Raw genomic sequence first — 20,651 nt, 5'->3', positions numbered from 1 at the left:
AGCTACTTTCTTCATTCATCATTTTACTTTAAAAGGGGTGTGTTTGCTAATGCCAAACACATGGACATCCCCAAACAAAACCAAAACCCCAAACTCTCTTACAAATGGAATATACTTCGTTTCATGAAGAAGTCATCATACTGTCATTATTTTTCTCTTTTCACCAGAATCAAAGCAAACTCCTTTCTGGACTGGCTCAGCACATCGGAGCAACCCTGGGAAGATGAAACAAAACACAAAACAAAGGGGAGGGGAAGCAAAATGAAAAATGAACAAGCAAGAAAAAAATAAGCCAAAATGTTTTTAATATTAGCTTATAAGTTGGAAAAAAAGGTATGTTGGTGATGGAATGCTTTAGCTTGAAAATATAAGAAACGTAATAATGATGCCTAGGTATGGTAGCACATGGCTGTAATCTCAGCACTTGAGAGGCTGATGCAGGTGGATCATCAGGAGCTTGAAGCCAGCCTGGGTTACATAGGTCAGTGGCTTCTAACATCTCTAACGCTGTGACCCTCATGTTGTGGTAATCCCAACCATAAAATTATTTTTGTTGTTACTTCATAACTGTAATTCTGCTAATTTTATGTATTGTAATGTAAATAGTTTTGGGATAAGAAGTTTGCCAAAGGGGTCAAGACCCCTTTGAGAGCCACTGACATAGATGGTTCAAAGACAGCTAGGGCTGTATTGCAAGACCCTATCACAAAAAGGAAAGAGAAAAAGAAAAGCAAACAACAAGGTAAAAGGAAATGGAACCATGGGACATTCTGGAAAAGAGATTCAAAGAGAAGTAAGGTCACAAATCAAAGAAGTTCATCACAGCTGTTTCTCCCCCGGCAGGCATGTGCCATTTGCTGGGTGTGTAGACACAGGACAGTTATTTTACTACTGTTCTTTCATGTTATACTTCTCCACAGGCAAAATGGATCAAAGACTACTTCATCTCTTGAAGTATTGCCCTATTTTCTTCCAACTACGGATTTTTCAATAAACCTGGGTAATCCCTTGTTGTGTGACTTTTCCTGGTGACTCTGGAAAAAAAAAAGTCTATTTCACTCTAGACAGGGCCACAACATACCAAAAACTGATTCCACCAAGTCCAATTTCATGAACCAGTAAGTTTATTGGGGTTACTTATAGGAGAATGGTCAGGAAAGAGACATAAGAGCTCTTTTATGCTTTAAAAGCCTGAGCTAATTAATTCTTTATCTGGACACATCAGCATTCTGTGATTAACACGCAGTATGAGCTTGACTCCCAGTGACAATCTGCGTTCTGCCACTCAGCTGTCAGGTGGCTCTCAGCAGTGCAGCTCAGTGCCCTCTATAAAACAAAGATAAGATGGTAAGCGTGTTGGTAAGAGACTGGGTTAATATTTGTTTTTAAGTATCTAGATGTGTACCTAGTTTCTAGCTGGAGTGTATGAGTGCTTTCTCAATCAATGATTAATGGAGGGTAGGCAGGGGGTAACATGCATCCTCCATATAGTATGAATCATTAATTTCTCAAGGAAAAAGATGGTATATAAATGTTCGTTGCTTTACTTAAAGAACTATGAGCCAATAGCATTATCAAAATGGATTTAACTTCTTCCTTTCCAGGAAAGTGAAGGTTTCATGTTTGCTTTAAGCAGTTGCTTTTATACAAATTGTAAGGCCCCAGACTTAAAGAGTAAGCAGAGATATATGTAAATTTTGATATGTCTGAGGTATAATACAAAATACAGTTCCGGAAAGGCCTGCTGTGTGACAAAAATTTTCCTGGGAGAGATGCCACACATATAGACTCACCCCAGATAGGGAGCCCATGACAAACAAAGTACGAAGACTGTCCAAGCTCAACCTGATGGACTTGTGAGTTTTATTGGGTTACTTGAAAGAATGTGGGTGAAGGGTTACTTAGAGGAGCAGAAATGACTCAGGGAGAGCTGCATCACGAAAGCCCACTCCAGCATGGGTGACGACAGCTCACAAAAGCTGGGAATCTTTGAGCATGCTTTGTAGCCTGTAGGCAGCTCAACAGGTTGGAGAATGTCTCTTCAAGACCTTCAGTTGGCCTCACTGTCTTGCAAGCAGCACAGCTGGTCTCTGCTTCTTGCAGGCAGCTCCCAGGCAGCTCTGTCTGGTCTCAGAGTCTCCTTTGCAGCTTGGCCTGTCTGAGAGTGACTCAGCAGTTTTATTGTTCATTATGAGAGGGAGGGGCCTAGAGAATCTGGTCAGTTTCAGGGACTTCCTGAAGCTCTTTTGAATTGTTCTCCTCTCTTGTTTAGAGAGCCTCCCTGGAGGATGGAATGTTTCAGTCTGGAAGGAAATTGTTATGCAACACACACATCAAGGTGTGATACCTTTGTTACAGGTATCTGTATGGAAATATACTTATTTTTAAATTTTTTTTAGAGATACACTCTAAGCCTAGCTCTACTAGGCTATGAAACCTTAGATACCTTTTTCTCTAAGCTTCAGTTACCTTGTCTATAAAATGGCAATAGGTCCTCAGTTTCCCTTATCTGTAAAATAGTGATAATAACAGTATCTACTTTGCAGGATTGTAACGGATGTTAAATAAAATGTAATGAAGTATTTGAAACTCCTTCTACTAGACAATAGATACTCAATAAATCTCAACAAGTCACTGTAATTTAAAAATTCTTTAAGGAGGTATATTTTAGGTATAATAAGGTGGCCCCCAAAATGTTAACAAATACTATGCATATGTGACCATCACCACAATTGAGATACAGAACATGTACACCAATCAATAATCATAATTTTAAAAAAAATCAGAACCCTGGTGTCGTACTTCACAATCCCAGAGAGGAGTCACCATGTGAAGCGACATAAAGTATCAGCCATAAAACAGTGAGTGAGTGTGTGAGAACTAGAATCCGGAAACCGTGAGGACGCAGCCACAGGGGAGTCGCTGCGCAGGGCTGATGAAGGGGTGCGGGTGCTGCACACCACGGCATCTGCATGTCCAGCCTCAAGGCCCTCGTCTCCAGCAGCAGCACCTTGCTTAGCTTTGGTGGGGGCACTTCCCCAGTGCTCCATGTATCTGTGGGGGGGGGGGGGTCTGTTCTATCCTGGGCTTCAATCTTCTCACTTCTACTGCTGTCTTAGAAAACTCCCTTCAGAAAACTCTCTCACGGCTAATTCTTTTTTTTTTTTCTTTTTCTTTTTCTTTTTTGTAATAGCAGGAGTAAAGACAGACAAGGTCAGGACCTTAAAATGTGCGAGATAAGTACTCTACCAAGGAGTTGCAGCCTGCAGCCCTTCAGTCTCCTTTTGAAAATTTGAGACAAGGACTTCAGTAATTTATTTAAGTTGTCCTTGGCCTATTCTGGTGTTCAGGCAGGCCTGGAACTCCAGATCATCCTCTCTCAGCCTATTAAATAGCTGGGATTATAGGCCTCTCCACTTAAAGCTAGGGATTTTTTTTTCTCTCTTTCTTTCTTTCTTTCTTTCTCTTTCTCTTTCTCTCTCTCTCTCTCTCTCTCTTTTTTTTTTTTTTTCTGAATACAAATTGAAGCTGAGAGGGCCCGTAGAGAATGTAGCCACACAGTGGCTGGGGAGAACTCAGTGGGAAGTGCTTGCTTAGGGTGATGGAGAGGCTGTGTTCCATCCCCAGCACCAGCTGGACACCATTAGCACCACCACCACCACCACCATAACCACCCAAACATAAACAAATGAGCCAACCAAATAAACCCCACAGCAACAGAAGTCCTTAGCTTTAGGATTAGAGACACACTATGCTGGTGTCATTTCTTTTTCGTATGAAAGTCATTGCTGACCTTGACATCATCCAGCTGTTTTCATTTCTTTATTACCTGTGCACCTTTCCTGTTGGCAAAACTGCACCTTTGGCGTTCCCTTCCTCGTGGGGCTTACTTTCTAAGAAAGACACAGGCGCACCCTCTCACACGCAAAACTTTGCACTCAATATTGCTGTACTCTAAGTCTCCTTTCCTCAGAACACTGCCAAAAGAGCGGTAAGTCTTTTGCCAGGACTCTAGGTTGGATTTACAAGGCTCTTACCCATTATCTACACACTTACATATTTGTGAATGGTTGTAACAAGGACTTAGGAGCTGCTTCTCCTGCAAGTACCAGCTCTTCACTTGGGCATGCAGATGCCCGGAGGTGCCCCCTGGGTAAGTGTAACAGGGTAACAAGTTATCATCACCTCTGCTTCCGCCTTGCACCTGTTCCCTTGCTGCTGATCCCTCTGCAGTCTAGTAGCTAGGACCAACAGGTCCTATTAACTATTTTGTCGCAGGAGTTGTGGATGCCTCCCAGGCACCAGCAATTTACTTAATGCCCGAGATAATGATCAAGTAGATCACAGTTCATTCAAGGCTGATTGTTTAAGTATGTATGCTTCCTGCCTTCTGCCTCTGGCTCTTTTCTACGTCATCTGGGAGGTCATGTCAGGACCTCTGAAGACAGGATTGGCTCTTCTTTGTTTCTTCTGGTTATAGCTACACATACTGATTAAAATTTCTTTCGTTCTTTCTTCCTTCGCTTTCCCCTTATCATTTTCTCTACTTATTTATTTATTTTTTTTTGGGGGGGGGGGAAAGTATTGTAGGGAGAGGGCAAGTGCCTGAAGCTGAACTTGCTAGGACCTGCGTTAGACCTGTATGTAGCCTAAGACCCCAGTAACATGGCCATAGTAATTTACATACTTGTGAACGTATTTGTGCCACCCAGTTGGCTAGCTACATAACCTGGTTCAAGTTACATAGTACACTGTAGACATTAATTACATGTCAAAAAAGTATGAGTATCCAGCACAAATTCAACAAATGACAGTGAATGTATTATTTATTTATTATACGTCCATGTACTGCTGCTGTGCATTTTTGCCCTACATTCCTCAACAAGATTAAATAAATAATAACGGGTCTCATTTTGTTTCATTTGTTTAATATTTATTGACTACTACATGCTATGCCAGGCCTATTGTGGCCAAATGTGTGCTTCAGAAGTGGTCAGGACAGTATTTTCTGTTCATGTTATTCTCCTATCTACAGGTACAGTTGGAGTGTGAAACGTCTCCGTTTGGCTTCCAAGCATCTAGGGCTTCCATCCTAACGTCAGGCCCCAATCTTTCAGAGCAGAAGCAGTCAAGTTGCAAGCTCTTTCTGTGCTCCTGGTTCTATCCCGAGTCTGGTCCTCTGTCTACAGTAGCAGACCGATTGAAAATACAAACACCTCCCCCCAACTGTTGTTAGTTACTGGACATAGAAATAATTTAGGTAAAGACAGACCCTGGGCTTTAGTTCACCACTCAGTTCTAGACACTGGGACCCAGCCTATCAAAAGCACAGAGTTAGCTGCCTGTCCTGTCTCCTGTAAATTGATCAGAGGGAAGGTGGTCACCCTGGAAGGTGGAGAGAGATGCATTCCTCGCCCACACAATACTTTATCAGGTCCTGCCGTCCACAGTGCACATTATCTATTCTTAAATACTAGTCGCTGTTCTAGCCGCTGGGATTGCAACACCTGACCAGAGAGCTGCGGAGCCACGTGCCCCCCCAACATATCTCCCCGCCCCGTGAAGCTGTGCAGCAGTGAAGGATAACAGACATTGGACAGAATTGTGTAAAACGGTGCTAGGAGCCCAGCAGGAAAATGAGGCCGAATTCTTGTTAAGGACAGGAGAACCACCTTCCTGGGGGCAGCCGTGGGCGCGTTTTGAGCAGGAGCGGCCAGGAGTGGGACTGACAGTAGGGGGCGAGAGGACTGCAGGCAAGGAGAGTTGGTGGTTTAAAGAAGCAAACACGTTCTGCTTGGCTGGAAGCGGGGTGTACCAGAGCGCTTGGAGTTCTCCTGGGCAAGGGGATGTATTTTGAGTGCAGGATCAAATGCTCAGTAGTGTCGGGTGGGCTGCGGCGAACAGCATTCTGGATTTAATTTATTTTATTTTTTGCGTGGCACTCCTAGGCTCTTCGGTTCCTTAGATCAGCAGAAGTCTCATTTCAGGCTCCAGTTAGGGCCGCACGGGGTGGGGCAGGTTCAGGGTCGAGGGGGGCGCACCCATCACAGAATGCAGCACCCGGCTCCAGTTCTGCAACCACCTCTGAGCGAGAGGGGGCGGGGCTTGCTCTGCGGACTTGGTGGTGGTGTGGGCTCCGCCTCCCAGCCCAGGCCCCGCCTCTAGAACGATATGATTGGATTAGAACCGCGGAAGGGCAGGGCGTCCCCGGGCGTCCCCGGGGGTCGGGCTGAGGCAAGTACGATGATTGGCCCTGTAGGGGATTAGGTCATCGCTAGCAGGTTCGGGCGGCCCGGACGCCGGCGGGGCGGCCGAGGCTTCTGTGAGAGGGCGCTCGAGGCTGCTCGAGGCTGCTGAGGAGAGAGCCCGCAGAGGAGGCGGGGAGGCGGTGGCCGCGCTCGTTCCCTTCCCGGCGCCTCCAAGGGTCCGCCACCGCACCTCCTGCTGGCGTGCCGCTCGGTGGCTCTCCGCAGGAGCACCCGCCGTCCGTCCGTGTCTCGGCTGCCGTCCGGAGTTTCCTGCTCCCGCTGACCCCGCGCGCGGGGCTAGCCGGCGCCACCCACACCTGTGGATCGGCAGTCGTCGCGGGTGTCGGCCGAGCAGCGCGCGAGGCGCATCCTCCTCAGCCCGGGTCCGCGGGCAGCATGGGGCTCCCGGCGCTCGAGTTCAGCGACTGCTGCCTCGACAGCCCGCACTTCCGAGAGACGCTCAAGTCACACGAAGCGGAGCTGGACAAGACCAACAAATTCATCAAGGATCTCATCAAGGACGGGAAGTCGCTCATCAGCGCGCTCAAGAGTGAGTGTCCGGAGCGGCGCAGGAGGGCTCCGGGCGGCGTCGCTAAGCTCCGGGTTCCCGGCGCGCTACCGGCTTTCATCTCCCCCCATACCCTACCGTGTCTACCCCCGCCCCGCTAGGCGCAGAGTGACGGTTGTCCTTGCTCACGCGAGGCAAGAAGGATACGTGAAAAGAGCGAGTCATTGCCTCAGAGGTGTCTGGTGGCCCAGCCCTCCGTATTCGGGGACCGCCGGGAGGTGGCCATCCGGGTGGCATTCTGGGTTGGGTAGGTGTGTGCGACACAGGTGTCTCCGGCGTGAAGCCAGAGCGCCCAGCCTGCAGCAACCTGCCGGGGAACCCATCGCTTCCCGCTTGCAAGGCTCGGTACCCTTAAGGGGCGAGTAGTTCACCCCGGTGCCCAGCCTTGGCAATGGAGCGTTCGGAGGGGGCACTGCCCATCCCTGGGAAGAGGAGGGTAGTGACTGCTTTGAGCCCTACAGAAGCGAGCCCTGCACGCAGCTCTAGCCTAGTTGGGACTGTCGGATTCTCTGCGTTGGAGTGATTGGTTAGCTGCCTTCCTGGGAGCATTGACAACCATCCCTAGACATATAGCTCAATGCGGTGTACATGTGCAGGTTTTGATTTTTGTGCACAGCAGAAGGTGACAGGGGTGGGAGTACAGAACCAGAATGTTCCTTTACTCTAAACTGTGGGCGAAGGTTTAAAAATAGAACCAACACATCCGTCTCTCTCCTTCTCCTGCTCCCTTGCTCCATCCCACCCTCCCCTTCGGATATCCTTGAAAATTGCAAAAGCTGAGAGGCAACGTCCTTAGCCCTCACTCAGAAAAAGAGAAGTTTAAGCTCATCTAAAAGGTTCCCTGAACTTCTGTGAAGCCATTTTTTTTTTTTTTGCTACTCAGCTCCCACCCCCCCAACCCCTCCTCATCTTGGTACAAGGTGTGTGTGTGTGTGTGTGTGTGTGTGTGTGTGTGTGTTAAAAATATGCATGCGGCATAACTTTTGCCTAGAGTTTCTCCCTGTGGCCAAATGAGAACATTCTAGGATTGAGCACTTTAGGACAAGAAGGATTCCTTTTCATTGGGTTCATTTAAAAATAGTTGAGGTGGCCTTTTCATTTTGATACTCAGGAAGTAGAGGCAGATAATGGAATTGTGTTAGACTCTTTCAACTTCTCCTGTCTCTGTGATGGGTTTCCTAATAGATGGTATCTCCCAGCTAAGAATGGTTGCCTCACCGAGAGTAAGACCCTAGCTGTGAGAATGGTCCCCAGGCTTCTTTAAAGAAATACTTAAAAGACTGAGATGTCATGTCGTAAGCCTGTTGGCTTTTAAAGTGGAAGAGTGAGAAGATGGAATGTCAAGGGTAGCAAGTGCCAGCCTCTTTGGGGGTGAAATAAAAGCTCAGGACAGATGTCAGGAGGCTTTCCAGGGCAGGCTCTGCAGGAGCCTGTGCCTTACCTGAAAGGGGGCGGGGGTGGTGGTGGGGTGGTGGTGGACAGATTCTTCAGGCAAAGACCAGGGCCTGCCTTGTTTCAGGGAACAATTGACAGTTTGCAGTAATGTTGGGGCCCACTTAGAAGTCAGGTTTGGACATTTTGGTTGACCTTTATGCCTGTTTTCTTTCTTTAATGGAAACAGGGTTTCCTTGTACCGCAGGCTCACCTGGAACAGGTGATCTTCCTGCCTCAGCTTCCCAAGAGTGCTGTGATTAAGGCAGGCACCATACCAGCGCGGCTGACCTCAGGCCAGCTTTAGTTAAAATCCTCTGTTGTCTCCTGGCCATTACACTGCATACTGCGATGTAGCAGGGACAGTTAGTTGGCTGCCCCTGTGGCTACAGTGGTACAACAAATACTCTGTGGCAGCCATGGTTTTGTTTGCGTGGTAATCTCATGTATCTCTTCTGATTTTGCAAATGAGAGCACAGGCTTGGGAATCATTAGCCCAGAGTCACACAGCTTTATTCACTGGCCTGGAGTTTTTGAACCCGTGTGGTCTGAAATAGAAATATAATTCTTGCCAACACAGAACTCTCAGCCCTGTCATACCCTTTTTGCCCAGAATGGAGCCTGCAGGACCGAACTTGCTAGCGTTTGGACTTGCACTTTGTGTTTGACCATTGAACCTGAGGAAGGTGTTCTGGGTGACTGGCAATTTGCCTTCTACTGTTTCTGAGAAGCATGAGCTCTTCAGATAGGGAGAATCTTTGCAGTGTTGGGATTCAAAGGTTAACTTCTGATGGATTAGTTCTGTGACTTGGAGAGACTGATAGTGACCTAAATATGCTTGGCTCTCTGCATCCAGCTCCGCCCCACTGCTACTGCTAAGTACTGCTTTAACAGAGCATTTAATTGATATGACCTTTTTTCACCCTTTAAAACAAGTTTTCACTGGCTTCTTTCCATTTTAGGCATTGTGTTATTGTGAAGTGCCTGTTGCGTTGTATTCTGTATAAATTTATACTAAATTTCTCAATCAGATCATCTTTAAAAATTTATTTATTTATTTTTTATTTTTATATTTTGGTTTTTCAAGACAGGGCTTCTCTGTGTGGCTGTGGGTGTCCTGGACTTACCTTGTAGACCAGACTGGCCTCGAACTCACAGTGATCTGCTTGCCTCTGCCTCCCAAGTGCTGGAATTAAAGGCGTGTGCCACCATGCCCGGCTCCTCCAGATCATCTTGATCATTACTGTTAATGAAAAGCCAGTGCTTAAAAATAAACACATGGACGCCGGGCATGGTGGCGCACTCAGGAGGCAGAGGCAGGCGGATCTCTGTGAGTTCGCGGCCAGCCTGTTCTACAAAGTAAGTCTGGGATAGCCAAGGCTACACAGAGAAACCCTGTCTCAAAAAACTAAACTAAACTAAACAAAAACAAACTACATGGCTGTGTGTGCTTAAATAGGTGGCAGTGGTTTTGTTTTGTAACTAGTACTTTTACATATCTCTGAGTTCAGATTTCCTTTGTCTGTGAGTGAGTGGTAGTAAGAATGCCCTTCAGTGGTTGCCAGAGTTTAACAACATCATTTTAGCATTACTTCTACTCAGTCAATGATGTCACCAAGCAGCCAAGAACTCAGTCACCTGCCCAAGGGTCAAGGTATTCAAATACAAATTGACAAATTCCAAAGACATTGACTTAATCCCAAAGCAACATTGTCAACTGGGCTAGCCTAAAACAGAGCTTCTCTTGTGTATTGCTTTTGAATCTGCCAAAAATCTTCATAAAATGACTTCATAAAAACAAGCCCCCTAGGCCGGGCGTGGTGGCGCACGCCTTTAATCTCAGCACTCGGGAGGCAGAGGCAGGCGGATCGCTGTGAGTTCGAGGCCAGCCTGGTCTACAAAGTGAATCCAGAACAGTCAAGGCTACACAGAGAAACCTTGTCTCGAAAAACCAAAAACCAAAAAAAAAAAAAAAAAAAAAAAAAAAACCAACAAGCCCCCTAAACTCTATATGGTTTCTCTGCCCCTTATACAGGCACAGAGCATTAATTTAGAAATAAAGAAAATCGTACCATTTAGAGAGTTGTTATTTGGTGTGCGCTTGAACCTGGTCAATTCCCAGCTATTGTTGGTGGTCACTTGTTCTGTTTTTGAGTGGTATTCAGTCACCCAGGACCCCTTCTTCTCAGTGGCTGATTATTCTTTCAGCCAAGATGATTTTGTGGGCTTAGGGTCGGGCTCTCTCTCTCTCTCTCTCTCTCTCTCTCTCTCTCTCTCTCTCTCTTTTAAATTTTTAAAAAATGTAATAGGTGATGAGTGACCTTGGAGTTTCCGGGGTTCAAATCTTGACTCCAGTGCTTACTGATTGTTTAACTCTGGGCACCTTAGTAAGCCAGAGCGCCTCCTCTGTAAAACGGAAATAGTCCCTCTGATTTCTCAGAGACTGAGAGACACAGTGAATGCTAAAACAACAAAACCAAACCACACCCATCCCCCCACCCCCAACAGCAACATCAGGAGCATGTCCCTTGGCAGCTCTCGGTTAATGGTCACTAATGCTACTGTATGCCAGCATTCAGGGTTGTCAGGACATGGTGCTTCTGAAAACAAAAGGGACAGAGGTATATGTTGTCAGCTCTTGAGAACTTCAGTAGTTGTGTGTGTCAGCCACTGATGGATGCAATTATAGAATTCTGGTAATAGTGTTTGCAACAAGTTGTGTTTGATAAAACAAACAAACAAAAAAACCAAAACAAAATGAAACAACAATAACAAAAAAACAAAACAAAAAACAAAACCCCCACAACTTTGTTTTTAGTTGTGCTAAAAAGAAAAGTGCCACAGGTTGAAAGGGAACAAAATCTGTAAGTTTCTCAATGTGTCTTCTGTTCCTGTTAACTTGTTGTTAGGTGGGGTTTCCCTGTCAGAGGACCAGGCTGTCTGCCTCCCTGTCTACATAACAGGCTTGCAGAGTGCACTGGTCTTACGTGTGACTCTTGGGCACCCGATGACAAAATGAACGTGGTTTCATAGACACGAAAAGCCGTTCATCTGAGGGGATTGGGCTTTGGGGGAACCATGTTTCTTCACAAGTTGACAGTTGATTTCTGCATTTGTTGCCGGAGAATACACCTTGGAATTCGACTTTTGCTTTCTGAGATAGAGAATCCTTATTCTGACAGACAAAGTGCACAAAAAATGCACTTTTTAAGGTAGTGATATCCCTGAGATGCAATTCACGTTATCTTATATAGCTTACATGTTAAAAGCATCTAATGCAGTGCTTTAGTACCTTGCGCATGGTTCGTGCAACCATCATCCACAGTCACTGAGCATTTTTGTCATCTTCAAGTGAGCCAATCGTCTATTATTTCATTCTGACCTCTGCAGTTCTGTCCAAGCACTGAGCTTTCTGCCTCTGTAGAGTCGCCTAGTCTGGGTGTTACAAGTGGGCCTGCAGCCACCCAGGTGGCAGTAATTGCCTCTAGGCACCCAGCGCATTTCATGTGGGAGATGCTGAGTCAATTTATCCTTTACAAGATAGGGGTTTAAACAGAGGTGAGGGCATGTTGATTTACATCTAAGGGCCGGGAGAGTGTGTTCTAGTGTTTTCAGTCTGTGGGAAGGGTATGGATTCTACCTGGTTTTGTGGATGCAGAACTACTAAAGCAAAACTAAGACTCCAGCCCCTCCAGCCAGGTTAGGTTGGCTATGTAAAGTGAACAAAGCTGTATTTCAGGTTGCTCTTCTGCGGAGTGATAGGTTTTTACTAAATGAAATGAATGCTTTTATGTTACACTAGCTGACCCCATACTTTTTATGGTCCTCGTTGGGAACAATGGGCCTTTTTCATCGCATTCTCAGATAATCCTGATGTTGCGATCCCTGTTCTTTCTCTTCCATCATATTCTCAAGGTGAATTTAACACAAACAAATAGCCCGATAAGAAAGTCAGTATATTTCATTTTAATGAGCATTTAGTAACTGCCAGTTCCTGTGCCAGGGACCACAGATTGTACCATGCTACCGTTCTGTAAGATGAATGTAGTTGTCTCTCTGTATTTATGGGGGTTTGTGGATACCCAAATCCTCAGTTGCTCAACTCTCTCTTTTATTGTTTACATGTAACCTGCACACATCCTTCTGAATACTTTAGGCAGCTTTAGGTGGCGGCTAATGCATACCATAATGCAAATGCTAGGGACATAATTATTACATGCTGTATTGTTTATGCAGTAATGACAGAAACATGTGTGCATGTATTAGGCACAGATACAGATCTTCACCCACCCTACACACCCTGCATATTTTCCATACTAGTTGGTGGAAACTGCAGATATGCTGGACTAGCGGCCCTGTCCTGTTTCTGCATTTCTGGGCTAACTTGTCAAAATTCATGCAGTGAGGAAATTGTGTCACCAAGTTTTGAACCTGGCAGTGGTCTGCTGGTTTTCCTCTGAACATCACCCTTTGTTGCTTTCAATAAAAATGCTGGTAGTGAAGATGCAGAGTTTCCATAGATCCATCTTGTAGTAGGAGAAACACAGCAGGTGCTAGGCCAATTGAGAAGAGCATACTAGCACTTTATAGATCCCCAGCCCTGAGTAGCCGAGGCTAGCTGATATTTTGTATTGTACTTTGAGATTTTTCTCACCCTAATAGTCTTAAAAAGACTTAGCTCTTAGTCTTAAAAAGAGCCTTGAAGGCTGGAAGGGTAGATTAAAAGGGCAGCCTTTTCTGACTTGTCTTTGTAAAACATCAGTTTCTTTTTGGGGACTACAAGTAATTAGCAGTGATTTTTTTTCCCCCGAGGCAGTCTGTCTGTGTTAGCCTTGGCTGTCCTGGACTCGCTTTGTAGACCAGGCTGGCCTCGAACTCACAGTGATCGGCTGGCCAGTGATTCATTTTTTAATGGAGTAATAGAGCATTGAACAGGGAGGCCACAAACCTGTTCTTGGTCTGAATTGTTAAAGTGAATGATTCGTCTTCTTTATTCATTAGAACAACAGTAGAATAATTACCAAGTGTGTGTATTTTAAGACCAGTTCGGGCTGGAGAGATGGCTCAGAGGTTAAGAGCACTGCCTGCTTTTCCAAAAGTCCTGAGTTCAATTCCCAGAAGCCACATGGTGGTTCACAACCATCTATAATGAGACCTGATGCCCTCTTCTGGAGTGCAGGCACACATACAGTCAAAACATTGTATATGAAGTAAATAAATAGAAAGATTTATTAAAAAAAAAAAAAGACCAGTTCACCTTTCTCAATTCATTAGCAATTTTTTCCACAGTGAGAATGAGCCGTGTGTGTGTGTGTGTGTGTGTGTGTGTGTGTGTGTGTGGTGTATATGCATGTGTGTGTACAGTTGTGTGTACCTGTGCCTGTGGTGCACATCATCTGTCTGCTGTATCAGCTCTGACTTACTCGGGGCCTGTGACTGAACCCAGAGCTCACCAGGCTGACTAACCTCAGGTGCTCCTATCTCTGTTCTCTGTAGTGCTGAGGTTACAGCTCCACATGTGGCCACACTGGATTTTTATGAGGTTCTGGGGATCTAAACTCGCTCGGGTCCAAGAGCTCGCACCTGCTGAACCCCCTCCCTCAGCTCCAAGAACAAGCTGTTTTTGAATGGCGTACACTCTCAAAAGATGTCTAATGCCACTTCGATTTGCTTAGCAGTAATTATGTTACTCACAAAAAACCTTAATGGGGAAAATAAATATGGATCCAGGTAGCAAAAAAAAAAAATGTTCCCAGTTCCTTTGGTTTACTTAGCAGCTTGTGAAGAAAAGGGGGAAAATGACTTTCCTAATGATTTGTAAGTGGTGGTAATTTGTGATACTGACATTTGGAGTATTACTCATACCAATATAAACAACAGTAACGCTAGCTCTAAAAACATCTGTGCATGTTTCTCTATTTGAGGTTGCATGGGATAAATGCATCTAATCTCCAATCTTCAACCCCCTACCTGTGGCTTAGAACCATCTATCACTGTTAAATAAGGAATAGACGTTGCTCTTTAAATGGCCTTGAGGTTTATAGAACATTTGAGTAGAATATATACAAGGTTCCCATCATAGCTTAGAATGTCTGTTCCTTCAGGTTTCTCCCTATTTTTTTTTTAATCTCTCAAAATTCTGCTACATCTGTTATTGCTGATTAACCAATATTAATTTAATATCGATTCTGTTTTAGCTTCGTGGTGTTGGAGGTTAAAACTAAGGCCTTGCATATGAGAGTACACTCTACACCCTGGCCCCTGATAGACTATTTTTAATGAAAGTTTCCTGGTGGTGCACAGTGGATGGACATTGACAGGGTACAATGACTTGGACCCATGGCAATGCCATTATAGTTTCACTGTCTTCTGTTCTATCATATGCCTTTTCTCTATCGCCTACCGACTGTGGATCTTTCTCATTGTCTTTCCACTTTTGCCCTTTTCCAGACTGTTAGATATCGAGAACCAGTCTGTAGCCTTTTCACTTAGTAATGAGCACTTAAGGTTCTTTCGTGTCTCAGTAGCTATGGGTCTCATTGTTGAGTACCAATATTTGTTTTCGTCTTTCATCTAGCGAAGGGCTCCTTGATCACTTTCAAGTCTGGACAATGATGAATGAAGCCAGCAATCATTTTGTGCATAGGCACGAGTTTTTAGCTCATTTGGGTAAAGTCCAGGAATGTGCTTGTTGGCTCATATGGTACGAGTGTGCATTGTTTTATAAGAAATAATCAAAATGTCTTCCAAAATGGCTCCAGCAAAGAGAGAGTGACCCTGCTGCTCTGTACATGGCAATGTCAGTGTTTGCATGTTAAGCATCTAATACGTGGAGGAACTCATAATTAGCCCTACTCTCCCAATTTTCTGGTGACATATGCTATTGAATAGTTTTCACAGGCTTATTTACCATTTGTGTATCTTCTGTGGTGGGATGTCTGTTCACATTTTATTTTTTGCTCATTTTTCAAGACAGGCTTTAAAAATTATTATGGTAAAATATACATGGCACAAAATTTACTACTTTAACAGCTTTTAAATACTTTTGTACACTTCAGTGACATTGAGCACATTCACAGTGTTATGTAACTGTCTGTGTGCTCTAATTTCAAAACTTAACTGACATCCCAAGCTGAAATTGTACCCATAAAATAAGGACTACTCACTCCAGTCCCACCCTCGACCCTGATAATGTTTATTTGGTTGTTCTAGGCATTTTTAGAATCATACAGAAGTTATCATTTGTATGTGGACTATTTTATATAGCATGATATTTTCAGGCTTCATCTATGTTATACTAGAAACTGAGTTTGATTTCTTTTTATGGCTGTGTGTCTTAAATGTTAATTACTAGCATCCACCGCAGAGAAGCACTATTCTTTCTCCAGTGAAGTCATGGAAATGATTTTCCTCGCTTTTTTTTTCTTTCCCTACAGAATGACCAGACGCACTTGTATTTGATAGGCCAGGTTATCAGCTGTCTCCCAGGAACAGTCCATCAGGGTTCTTTTCAGAGGAACCATTCGTTCCAGGCCAGCATGCTTTGGGGGAGTAGCTTTTTGTTTTTAAAGTTTCAGTGTTAATAATTTACTTGACATAGAACTCAGCTGTTTTAAGTGGCTTATGGAACAATGACCAGAATCCGGTTGATGAAAATTATTGTCCCTCTGAAAGCTTCCTCATGCCTGCTTGCAAGTGCCTTCCCTTCTTAAGCCATGTACAGCTATGGACTCCCTCCCCTTTCTCTAAGAGTCATTGCTGAGAATTGGAGCTAAGTCGAGTCATATATTACGTGGTCTTTTGTATCCAGGCTCTTCCACTTAGCATGTTGATTCAAGGCTGGTCTGTGTTCTCGCTTTTATTAGTAGAGTGTTCCTTTTTATTGCTGGAGAGTATTCTGTTTTGTAAACTCTGAGTTGAGTTCCGGTTGTTAGCTTTTTTGAATGATGCTACTAGCAATGTTTACATATGTGCCTTTGTGTGGGTCTGCTTTCAGTTCTAACTTCATGTGTTACCTTGGAGGAGGATTGCTGAGAAACTTAGCTTAGTAAAAATTTGATTTAGACTCAGGTTTAAGGGAAACTTAGGTTTAACTTTTAAAAGCCTGACAAATCGCTTTCCACAGCAGAAGCACCGCATTACCCGTCAGCAGTGTACGAGCCTCACCGACACTTCCTATTATCTCTTCTTGGTTGTAACAAACTACTGGAGTGATGTATCTCATTTGGTTCCAATTTGGATTTCACTGAATGCTAATGATGCAGAGCTGCTTTCGTTTGTGCATTCATTAGCTGTTGGGTCACCTTATTTGCTGACATGTGTATCTCTACACATACCATCCTCTTCTTTGTCCCATAAAGCTTTTGATGATGAAGTGAACAGTACTTAATTAATTTTGTCCATTTGTCTTCTTTTGGAGACTCTTTGTTTCCATTTGCAGTCATCTCACGTGTGTGTCAGGAGATTGGTTTTTAGCGGGGCAGTGGTTCAGCTGTCTGCTCTGTCTACATAGGCATCTCTCATAGTGGGTCTCATAGGCAGGCGTTCTAGGCTTAAGACAATGACCCAACCCCTCCCTGAGCTGACAAAGTTTGAATGATGTTAGGACCACAGAGGTATTGGAGAAAGCAACTTCTTTAGCATTTCTAAAAATTAGCCAAAGGAGGGTTACCATTATAGACCTAATTAGTTAAAGCAGTTATTTTAGATTCACATTAATGATTGGCTTTGTTTTTAATTTTGAAAATTACAACTCAATATATTTCAGCTGATAGACCTTTTTACCAGGAAAGAAAACTTTCGTGGACAAATTGAGAGCTCATACTCAGCTTTTGCCCTGTACTTTAAAGCCTTGGACTATGCTAAGGACTCTGGGGGGAGGGAACAGGTGCAGAAGCCAAGGGGAAAATGCGTTAGTGAGACCATTTGTTACTGGAGCACGTGGTGAGGAGTGAACGGGGGTGGGGGGGGGTGAGATGGGTGGGGGGGTGTGCAGGAGTGGGGGTAGGGGAGGGGGGGAGTCTAGCACCTAGGTCAGAACTCTTGAGTACTTGAAAGGACATCCATCCTCACTGTGATGGATGGCCATGGGAGGTTGTTATGCAATTCAGTTTATGTTTTAAAAAGATTATGTGGATCAGGCGAGCCTTTAATCCAAACACTTGAAAGGTAGAGGCAGACAGGAGGATAAGAAGTTCAAAGTCGTTTCTGCTGCATAGGGAGTTCAAGGCCAGCAGGGTTATGTGAGACAAGACAGTGGCATGAGATGGAACAAGGAGTCAATTAGGAGGCTGTTGGGATAGAAATAGAGCATGGCACCTTGGACCAGGATGGTGACATCAGAGACTGGGCGCTTTATCAGTAGAGCTAGCATGGTTTGCTGCTTAATTGAATAGGACTGTTAGAGAAAAGAGAGAAATCAGGAATAACTCAGAGGTTTTTGACCTGAGCTATTATGTGAATGATATTATGTGAAATGAATGATTTGTCTGAAATAGAGACAAACTGAGGAAGATTAGGTATAGGGAGAAAATACACAGTGTGAATGGATGACCTGGCTCAAGGGCAAATTAAAATGGCACTGACACACGTAACTCATGAGAATGTACTCAGAGAAGTATACAGAGTAAAATGCTTTCTCTCTTTCTTCCTCTTCCTCCTCCTCCTCCTTCCACCCTGCCCCAATTTTCTCTTTTTCCTTCCCCTTTTCTCTTTTTCTTTCTCATTCTTAGTTCTGGAGATCAAACTTAGTGTTTCACATGATAGACTAGGTTCCCTACCACTGAATCACACACACAGCCCCAAGACTCTTTCACTTACATTGGAATACTGTTTTCTGTGCATTATGCTTTCAAAATGGAATTTTACTATATACATTTTTGTTTTACTTTCCTCATGGCTCCCGTATCTTACTTTCTCTACATCACCAGCACATGTATATACTGAATTCCTTTTTATTAATTCAGAGGGTTGATTATTGGGTCATCTCAGTTTTTCAGTTAGAGAAGGAGCCGCAGTGATCACTCCCATGTCTGCCTTGGTGTGTGGGTCCCAATACCTGAAATATTTGGGTCTATTGTGGACACCAGCATCTCTAGGGTTTGCAACAGCCATTATTCAGGTCTTTTCCTTTCCTGTAGCTAGTTGGTTTGGCGCTTCTGAATACGTGCTAGATTATGTTTCTGGAGCTTAGCTTAGTTTAATTGGAAGCATTCTGAATAGGCTGCCTTTTGAGGCACGGATACTGATTCTGAAAGAAGGAGGTGCCCCCACCCCGCCTCACCCTGTGTTATGCTAGGGTGAGAAATACAGCTTTCCTTATTAGTCTTAGTCCTGTCTAATATCTTTTTTGAGCCACAGATTCCTACAGTACAGTGTGAGATGAACCGTACTTTGCTCATATCAAACTCAAACTGTGGGCCTAGCAGGAAAAGCTGGTTTGTTAAGCTGAGAACAAAACAGCATTAGTAGCTAGAGGACTTTTTATAAATTAGAGTCACTGGGGTTTCCACATTTTGTAGAAACCCAGAGTGGAGAAAGAGAGGAAATAGTAAGGAAAACAGCTTGGCAGTGGGGGCCAGAAGCTGTCACAGCATGTTTATGTCTGGCTCATTTCACCTTGGTTGGAAGGCACAGAATGCTGCAGAGGGTGAATTTGGAAACTGGGCAGTTGCCTACTATATTTAGAAAGAGGAGATTCCTGGGGTTGGGTGGGGTGTGCATGTACATGTGTGTGTGTTTTCTTTGCCAGATGGACAAAGGTTTGGGGCTTGAGAATTGTGGATCAATCCTTGTTAGCTAGCCAGCCTCTCAGGGCCAACTCAGTAGCTATGCTTTGGCTCCTGCTGCCACACAGGAAAAGCCAAAACAAACTGTTTTGTATGGTTTGTAAAGACACTACAGGTAGGTTTCAGAGCTCATTTGATCTCGCTGTCGTATTGACATTTATGTTTGCTGCAGGCTCGTTGGGACACTTTGAAAATATGACCTGGCATATCCCAAGTAGCTTCAGCACGATTTCCAGGCAGCTGAGTTGAACTTTGGCTGTTTCTATGTCAGGGTCACTGTTGAGCAGATAAGACCCAAACTGCAGCAGAGTTCTGTCTGTGTATCTCATTGTTACACTTGTGGGTCAGCTGTGGACAAAGAAAAATGCAATTAAAGTGGCATATTTCTTTTATTCATGTCTGTTTCTTTGTCAGAGCAGATCTTACTAGTTAATATCCATAAATAGTATACAGAACAAAAGGCAAAAAGGACTGTGGGTGTTCTTCCAACCGTGGGACTTGATCTTCAATTCTACTGAAAACAACATTTCAGTAGTGTTTACTACTTTTAAAATGAAATTTATGAATGTGTCAGCAAATATGTGTGTGTGTTCTTTGTGCACTTATATATGCTTATTCATTTAGAATAACTCCATATGTATTGTTATGTACCTAATTGTGATTTATTTTACATGTTCTGCATGTGTACATACATTCCATCATATGGATGAAACTTTTTTTAAAAAAACATTCCCCGATTACACAATTAGATTACTTCAGATCTTTGGGCTGGAGGTGTAACTCAGTTGATAGAGTGCTTGCCTAGCATGTATGAAGCCCTGAGTTTGATCCTCAGTTATGTATAAAACTGGACATCAGGACATATGTCTATGATCACAGCATTGGGAGGATGCAGGTAGGATGACCAGAAGGCCAAAGTTATTCTTAACTATAGGGAGTTCCAGGCTAGCCCCTGGACTACCTGAGACTTTGTATCTATCTGTCTCTGTGTATACACACAGAGATATGTGTATACACAGAGATATGCGTATATACACACATACACATGCATGCATGTATAAAAACATATGTACACACAATCATATATAAACATGTATATGTACACACAAATGTATCTAAACAGTTATGCATTCATATTGATGTACATAAACACGCATGTACACATGTATTTAAACATGTTTATGCACATGCATACACATGTATATAAACACACCTATGTGCACACACATATGCTTTGAGGTGTATACCTCTGGGGCGGGACAAAGTAGTGATCAGATCTGTAGGATCTGCCCAGCTAAAAGCACTATATGCACATTTTTCACTGTCATAGATACTCTGGGAATTTGTAAAAGAAATTCTGAGTGAACTGGATTTCCTGAGCCATGATTTTTAGAGTAGGAAGTCGGCTTCTTTACTATTTAGAAGAGCTTCTGTAATATAAAACTTGGAATTTTCTTCGGACTTGTATGTATTGTTCATTTTAGGATTAAAAGCTATAGTGAAAATTAGTCCCTAGAATGTCATACAGCTGTATCTTAGAGTCACCCAAGTACAAGGCCTAGTCTTAATTCTAGTGTGCTGTTGTTGAGTTTCATCTGGGATAGTACGTGCTCTATT

At 43.9% G+C, this 20,651-nt stretch overlaps 1 protein-coding gene and 1 long non-coding RNA gene across 5 annotated transcripts in view; both read left to right on the top strand.

Moving 5' to 3' along the window:
* LOC311596672 overlaps window positions 1-3,432 on the top strand; it is a 28,948-nt gene extending 25,516 nt beyond the window's left edge. Inside the window, exon 5 of the long non-coding RNA XR_014778921.1 lies at window positions 168-3,432. This is a non-coding gene — a long non-coding RNA (uncharacterized lncRNA). The remainder of the gene's footprint in view (window positions 1-167) is intronic.
* Window positions 3,433-6,273: 2,841 nt separating this feature from the next.
* Window positions 6,274-20,651, top strand: part of ARHGAP26 (Rho GTPase activating protein 26) — a 382,879-nt gene continuing 368,501 nt past the window's right edge. For 2 of the 4 annotated variants that reach the window (XM_084779980.1, XM_084779978.1), the window contains exon 1: window positions 6,277-6,798. In XM_084779980.1, the coding sequence (XP_084636106.1) occupies window positions 6,645-6,798 (154 nt within the window). In that variant the 5' untranslated portion in view covers window positions 6,277-6,644. Of the gene's footprint in view, window positions 6,799-20,651 lie in introns of all 4 variants that reach the window. The other 2 variants (XM_084779977.1, XM_084779979.1) reach the window with 2 other exon arrangements.

Source organism: Acomys minous (assembly GCF_964271855.1).
Source record: "Acomys minous genome assembly, chromosome: 4".
Taxonomy (NCBI): Eukaryota; Metazoa; Chordata; class Mammalia; order Rodentia; family Muridae; genus Acomys; species Acomys minous.
Note: the sequence above shows the minus strand (reverse complement) of the source record. Positions and strands in the feature narration are given on the sequence as shown.